The sequence below is a fragment of the Sinohyriopsis cumingii genome, chromosome 17 (genome assembly GCF_028554795.1).
Source record: "Sinohyriopsis cumingii isolate HCF-2022 chromosome 17, ASM2855479v2, whole genome shotgun sequence".
In the NCBI taxonomy this organism is placed as follows: domain Eukaryota; kingdom Metazoa; phylum Mollusca; class Bivalvia; order Unionida; family Unionidae; genus Sinohyriopsis; species Sinohyriopsis cumingii.
Window position 1 is genome coordinate 67,909,291 of NC_142977.1, and position 8,529 is coordinate 67,917,819.

At 33.8% G+C, this 8,529-nt stretch overlaps 1 protein-coding gene across 1 annotated transcript; it reads right to left on the reverse strand.

Moving 5' to 3' along the window:
• Positions 1 to 260: 260 nt before the first annotated feature.
• On the reverse strand, positions 261 to 3,621 carry LOC149779160 (beta-microseminoprotein-like). Its single transcript, XM_089938661.1, has 3 exons — positions 3,481 to 3,621; positions 1,943 to 2,060; positions 261 to 479 (listed from the first exon to the last, which is right to left on the reverse strand). The coding sequence occupies exons 1-3, from the start codon at positions 3,584 to 3,586 to the stop codon at positions 392 to 394; spliced, it is 312 nt and encodes a 103-aa protein (XP_089794787.1). The 5' UTR covers positions 3,587 to 3,621; the 3' UTR covers positions 261 to 391.
• Positions 3,622 to 8,529: the final 4,908 nt, after the last annotated feature.

The following is an 8,529-nucleotide window of genomic DNA, read 5'->3' on the forward strand; positions in this document are numbered from 1 at the left end:
TCGGGAGCGGAACCGAATCTCGCCTTCTCTTGTTCAAAAAAGATATGTATCAATCGGCATGTATGCATTCAACAACCGAATCAATTATTAAATGAAAGAATGAAAAGAAAGAAAGAAAGAAAGAAAGAAAGAAAGAAAGAAAGAAAGAAAGATAGAAAGAAAGAAAGAAAGAATAAAGAAAGAAAGAAAAAAGAAGGAAAGATAGAAAGAAAGAGAGGGAAGGAATGGATGTAAGTTAAAATGAATAAACGTAACCTGTATACACATTTTATTCATAATTTCACTGGAAACCGCGTGACCAATTGCAATGTCAGCCAAATACCTGCTTGCATTCGGTTTTAAGGCAATGTTGTTTCTTGTGCATTCAGCTGTTATAAATTATTTCGCATCTTTACGCTTTCTCTATCTCGAATTCGCATCCATAGCGTACCAACTTATATCCATCTGGAACAGAAATGGCGCCTTCATTGTACCCATATCTGTAAGTATATTACAAGAAAAGATGTCATTATCAGATATATTCTGGTTACACCACATCTACGTCGTAAAGTTGTCATCACGGAATAAATTCCAGAGCGAAATAACGTCACAAACGATTCGAACATGAATAAAGAAAGATAACTTTCTTAGCCACGCCGGATTTCACATATTTCATATCTTTATCGAAGCTAGATGGTTTACATTTTAATTAAACCCATAAATACTCGTAACCTTCATAAAACGTTTGCGATACTCAATCATAATGACTATATATTGTAACGTTAGTCTGACGCGTTGCTCAGTCATAGTGACTATACACAGTCTGAAAGAAAGTATGAGTGAGAACTAAGATGTGCACTACTTTCATCAGCAACGAAATCACACATTCTTCACTGACGAACAGACGGATAGACAAAGGTATGAGCATCTATCCCAACATCCTTCGCATGGACCGAAAAATAACACCTTTGATGATTTAATCTAATTACGGTTGATTGAAATTATATCTTACTCGATTTTATGGCGACGTAGAGTAACAGTGATATACGGATATATACATTTTTATAGTTTCGTAAATCATTTATTTCTTGACAGATAATAAAATATCATACAATATTTACATTGCGGTATAATTTTTGTATTCATGACCTTTCTGAAAGGATGGTACCGCGAAATAACCCATCTGCAAAACACCCTCCAAAAGAATCCAATTTTAAGTTGTGACAGAGGACAGACGCATGAATAAGGTAATTAACAATATTTTTCATAAATATTTTATGTTAGGACAGACAATAATTATACAAGGTTTACACTGTAGTCTCATTTGTTGTATCAATTCCTTTTTCAGAGGGGGCCCCGAGTGGCCGAGTGGTCTAAAGCGCTCTCCGTTACGGATCACTGCCATCTCACCTCTGTCTGCGTGGATTCGAGTCTCGGATTCAGCCAATGTGGGTATGTCAGAAAGCTTGCCAGTAGCTTCTCGTGGGTCGGTGATTCTTTCCGAGGTTTTTCCCTGGTTCTTCCTCCACCATTAATACTGGCCGCCATGTATAGCCCTATCGTGTGCTGAAAAATGGCGTTAAAACCCCACAACAACAACAAAAAAATCCTCTTTTTAGAGATGATTGCACCCGCGAACCAAGCTAGCAAATTACGCACGCCAAATATAAAAACCAATGGTGAAAGAGAAAGAGAGAGAGTGAGATGGAAGGTGGGAGATAGAAAGGGATTCAAATCGTATGACAACTGTACATGGATTTAGAGCTAACACAATACAACATTATTTGTACGTCATCGACTTCATTACAACATGCAATTTTCCTTTTTTCATTTGTCCTCTATATGTTATTTCGATTGGAAGGTCTGATCACGTTCTAAAGATAATACCCATGTCTCAGTGCGAAGTATTCCTGCACTGAATCCACGAACCACTGCTAAGTTTTTGTCAGATTATATTCCTCACCCGCAGCATTGCATTCCCGATTGAGTACATGTGCATTCTTCGCAGTCTTTGGTCCTTATTACCGATCCTACCATGTATTCCACATGGTTGTGTTCACATGTTACCACTTCTTCCGAATCTGTAAAGATTAAATTAAATACAAAAACTTTGTTAAAAAAAACACAAGAAGAAGATTATTTTGATTTAAGTTGTTTTAAATCTCTTCTTTAACTGAGTTTCACTACATAAAGGATGCTTTCATACACGACTCTGTTCTTAATTTTTTAAAACAAAAATTATATGCGCATATTTATAAGCATAGCAATAAGAAGCCATATCATGGCTAATTCTGAGGTCACCAACCAAACTACTTTTCTAGAAATAATGTGATTGCTATGGGATTGTATTAGCCAAACCTTGAATGTATTTTAAAAGAGTATGTCTCAATTATATGGGTAACAATTGTTCATAGATTACCCTGACAATAATATGTGTTTTTCAAACGGTTTAAAATTTGTGTCTGCCTAGACTCAAAACTCATTTGGATCGATACGATTGATTTTAATCTGACAAAAGCAATCAGCCATGGATCCAGTCTAACTATAGCCGGAGAGTCTCAAGAGGTCAAAAGTAAATTATAAAAGAAACGTAAGGTATAGTTCACAATTTCAACCAAACTAAACGTGATATAATGAAACAGATGAAAGATCAAATGATGGATTAGCAGTCCCAGTGCACCCAATTTAACTAATAGGTGGATCCGAATCGGGTCAGAGGACTTATGTACTTTACGTCTCCTGTGTTAGGTACCCTAATACGTCATATTGTCCCTGAGGCTGAATGCTGGTCAAGTTTATTTACAGCAATTGTTACTTGGGTACTTTTGCATTTTTGACGATTTATACATATATTTGTTTCGCAAGTAAACAAAATATAATTCCACTTTCGCTGATGTTTTTCGAAGTGAAGTGTACTGAATGTGCCCAACAAATTGCACAATTTGAATATGCAAATTAGAAATGTAAAACAAGCATTTTATATCAACATTTTTACCGAGGAGATTTTAAGCTTTACAAAAGATATTTTAAGATAATAAGTATACTTAATATCCTTCAGCGTTGTACTAGACAAAACAAGGCCTCATAACTCTTAAAGTACTTTTTTAATGATAGATGGCGAAGATCAATGTCTTCTCAACGAGTGCCCTTAGTGCTGAAGAAACTGAAGAACATACGGTACACAGGCTCTTGATTTTAATTGGGACTAAATGGCAAGAATTATTACGATTGTTTAGATTATAAAAATATTTAGGACATAACTTATGTGATTGTTTGTCAGTCCCATTACACCCAATTTAACGAGCGGAGTAAAAGAGGCATCAAGATGTGTTTTCTTTACAGATGATTTTTAAATGCATAGAATCAACATGCCAGATTAAGTTACGGCTTCGTTTGGAAACAAGGGTAATATGATGGCACTCGCATTATTATACGTGAATCAATAAATCAATGAATGAATCTGTGAGCGAATGAGAAAAATAATGAAGGAGATTTACTTACCTAATAACGTATAATGTGGAGGGTAATATGAGCAGGATCCATTGACAAATGTCAGAAAAGTCATGACGGACATCAAAACCATCAGAAGTGCACACAATGTCTTCATGGTCCTCACAGTTGTACGACAGTATAATTCAAATGGCAAGTATTGGTGTTTTGTTTTTTGAATCTGTTTGGGCTTATATAGGCAGCTCCGTGAAACTATCACCTGTCAACACGGATTAGACACTCTCAGGCCTATTGAGAATTTAATTTAGACGGGTTACTAAAAGACGTATGAGACGTCGGACTAGACGAGTCACAGTGTATTTAATATGTGTATTTAAGATTTAAGTGTATTTAAGATTTAATATGGATGGGTCATTACAAAGCTTGTGAGAAATGAACATGGATATCGATTGCATGGACTACACAGATGCTAATGGAAATTTGGCACCGACAGATCTACGGGGCCCAATATAAAATGAACATGTTTGGGACACTATTACGGCAAACGGAAATTGTACATAAAAGGGACACTACTCGGATAGGAGAATTGGACGTTATTAAGACATTACCAGCACAAATGGAAATTGGACATTGAACGAGCTAAATAGGGCAAATGGAATCAACATGAATGTTCAAACACACGAACAGACAGAAACGCATACTTTTATATAAAAGCAGAATATATGAACAAGAATACATTTAAGGATAGGCAAACATTCACGTTTACACACCATTATTATCAAACACTGCTTCTTATAATACGAGATTGCTTTTCAAAGATGAATTTTGTACAACCTGCAACAAAATAACAACAGAATCCTGATTATATTTTTATGAGTTATGTTTCGATTCTTGAACAAACCAGAAACTTTCGATTCTTTTATTCAAGCGATATATATGGAAATTAGATAGACCAGCATACGTATAAAAGGGAAAACATATAACATAAAACAGGAAATTATATGGTATGAATTTATTATATTAGCATGCATATCCGGCAATTGCAGTGTTTGGGATCTTATATTACGAACATATATCTCTGCCAAATATATACTTATGGATGACAGAACAGATGGGTTTCTTAAACACTATAAGCTATATGTTATATGTCTTTCCTATGACCCAAAAAGCTTAGGTATCTATCATAAGAAATTCGCCATTAGTTTTTCTTTGCATTTTTCACTTGTCATCTGTAGAAAATAAATATTCTTTTGTTTAGCTTCAGATTCTTCTTTCAACCATACTCTTCAGAAAATTAGGACTAGCATAGTCTGTAACAACAACAACAACAATAATAATAACAGCAATAATAATATAACAATAGGTATTTTTATTTGGGACATAAGATAACTTTTGAACGTTAACTTTTACTTACACTTAATGAGGTGTACACTGCGTTAGCATACACGAGTTTTTGTAAACGAATGTTTTTTCCGGTTTGTTTTCGTTTTTCTTTAACTTGCTAGATATACTAACATACAGAAACTTATTTGATATGGATATTACGTTTGAACATCGATACGATAGACAAACATCAACAGACACGCATACATGCAAACAGGCAGTTCCATTGTAGTTACTCGTACTTGTAAACAGATGCACAGATTAACCGTATGCTGTGATAATATTTTGAGAATGCATTTTTACATTACAGACACATTATGAAAATTTCAGTTTCTCCCTAAGAGACATCGTTCTGAAACCATAAGTATTTTCTACTTTTAGAACTAAAATGAATTATAACTAATATTTTGTTTTTATGCACAAGCACTACTCATCATACAATATCATACCCGGTCTTTTCCGAAATATTGATTTGTAAGGATATGTGTGTGTGTGTGTGTGTGTGTGTGTGTGTCGCAAGGTATGTATGTATGTAATACATAATAGAGACGTGGCTTGTAAGTGCAAGAACAATATCATGCCATTGCAACCAAGTAGAGGATTTATAAAAGTTTGAAACTATGTGTGTTTCTCTGTACGTTTGAGCGTGTTCTGGTTGTCAATTTATTCTATCTTATACACAAACAGTAGTTATTACGGTTGTGTGTATTCTTTCTGACATTATATTTTACACCATGCCTTTACACAATGCTTTGTAAGATTTATGTATATCATCAGGGACCGTTGAAAGTGATAGAGGGATGTGAATAGAATATTTGCATACCTGACTTTTGCTATGGTTTTACGTAATTAACACTGGTATTTACTAAATTTGGAGTTCAAGAATATAGACTTTTTCCAGATAATTCTACTGCGTTTATATCTTAGCAAATTAAATGTATACATTGTCAATATCTGTAATCTATCTGTTATCAGAGTTTACAGTTGTGTTCAGATATTATTCGAAATAAATATTGTAATTAAATCATTCATTGGAATAACTAAATTGATCAGTGACTTTGAAATAATACGTTACTATGGATTTTTGTAGATTCATTCAAGTACATTCTAGATTGCATTACTGGCATACAAAGACATTTAGGACTAATGGTACATGAGGACAGTCAAGACAACTGAAATTCATCAGGAAGCTTATAAACATTTTGATTAGTAATAAGACGTGTTATTGTTATTATTATTATTATTATTATTATTTGGAACTACACATTGAAGTTATACATGTCATATAGTGCAAGCAGTTCTGGTGTGTTGCAAATACAGCAATAAATGTCTAATGAGTTAAACAAGCTTAATACACTGAACTTTAAATAAATGATCACAAGATACTTGCGAGATACTTTGTTAGTCATCCATTAGAATTTCAAATGGACATTTTAGTCATAAATAATGCTAAAGAAGTGGAGTTTGAGAATTTATAAATTGCATACCACAACGTGACGCGTGCTACATGATGAGGGCGAACATGGAACTTGAACCGTATGATCTACGTACTACAAGACAGATGACTGAAAGCGTGCAAGGTGAAATGATGTGATTTTCAGGGTTTTTGTATCAGTGTAGATAACTCAATAATAAAAGATGATGATTCTGAATGTAACGTAACGAATGGTTATTTATTGGGCAGAACACAGCGGCACACAACATGATGATGAAACTGAACCTTTGCAATTTGTGTCATCATCTGATAATTAATATCAAAATGTTACTTTCAGTTCTTATTTATGACATCCGAGTTATGCATTTGTCAATGCAGAAGTGTTTAACTTAGTGATATGTCCGACTTAGGTGCTTTGTCGCGTTTTGTGAGATTATTATTTTATCTTAACTTTCAAGGACAAATATAATATAAACCATTACATTATTCTGCATCATCAAATTGTGAGAAAACTATGCCATGAAAACTACTCGCACAAATGTAATAGATCATAAACGTGGACATTCCTTCAGCACTTTCTCTATACGGACAACTTGAACACATGTATAACCGGGTGTATTACAACAAATGATGATTTAACGTTTGCTAGACATTGCCGCGTTGATTGTTTTGTAATAACAGGTAACTGTTTGATATAATTAATGAAACTGTTATGTTAGGTTCTTACCACGCTTATGGTAAAAGCCTCACTTCAACAAATGGTGAGAAAACAATTTATACAGGTGTCTTTGGATTTAAAGCTAGTCATTCATGCGACTGATTCCCCAATGGGATATTCTGAATAAACATTGAAGCGCCATGTTTCACACATGACACGCCTACACATTTAAACGCTAAACTGTACATTGACAGATAGAACACTTCTATGACGCTTTTTCAAACTAGGAATTAACATTAATTAAGTATTCTAGATGATTACCAGTTATTATAATTAAAAAACCCATTTGAATGGAATACGAACCTTGGACATTCGATGATCGATAATGCACAATGTAGATATTTATAGACATTCTTATTTTGACCTAAAATTTTGAAAAGCATAAGATGAAAATATAAATTATTTTCCTCACAGTTCACATAACCATGTTAGTTTCAAAGTTTCCTATATTATTAAAATAGTCTGTCAAGAATTTATCAAAATGTTGTGCATTATTGTGCATATTTACAATATCTCTATCTAGTAATGTAGGTTGCTGAGAAGATATTAATATTTAATGTCTAACAATCGTTTGTATTAATCTGTTTATTAGTCATAGGTATGCTATGTAAATATGTATGTATCTTCTAAAATCCCAAACATGCTACAACGTTAGTACAAAAAATGTAATGTCATTCAAAATAATTGTCCGTCTTGGCAGCACTGCAGTTGCTTGAAGTACGAACCATAAGTACAATAAATAATTTCCATTTTGCGTAATAAACCTATGATCTCTGATAGAGTTCTTAGAAAAGAAAGCACCTCTTCCCTCATCTGGATCACACTAGAGTGAACTGATAATTTCATGCTGCATGCATCTATTTGCAGTTATATGAAAAAATTGCTATGCCACAATGTGTTGCTATTGAAATGCAATTATTTCACGGTTACAATATATCTGGTAAATGAATTTAAAAATAAATCTTATCTTTAAAACACGAATGTATGTACACTGAATATTTGTGTTTCACCTCGAATTGAACAGATCAATTAATAAATTTGCTTATATCAGCATGTCTCCGATAATGTGAATGTATCACTGCAGATCACATAATGGCCAATTATTGCAGAGACTTTTCCATCCACATTTTCGATATGTATAACAGCTCTAAATTTACAGATAATTCGATGTATTTCAGGCTCTGCCTCAGCATCAGATCAACGTTCGAGTCGATCATCGAACATTGGATGATATGGCAGACCATTTGACATTTGCAAACAAACCGTAATAGGTTACAATCAGTAAACAAGAACCAAGAAATATTTGAACTTGGTATTATGACAAGAATGAAGTGGGAGAAGCAGCATTTGGTGTTAAGATAGTGTATACCTCCTTTGTCAGTTCTTGCATGCAACAGAGTTAGAATAACGTTATATTTATTAAGGTTAAGTTGCCATGGTTGATGGATAGTGGTTATTCTAAGCCACGTCATATGTAGTTAATATTGATTTTATGTAATTCACCTAACTTTACACAGAGTTCTTTGATACGACAGCATTTACTGAGGCTGTTCATTAACACTGT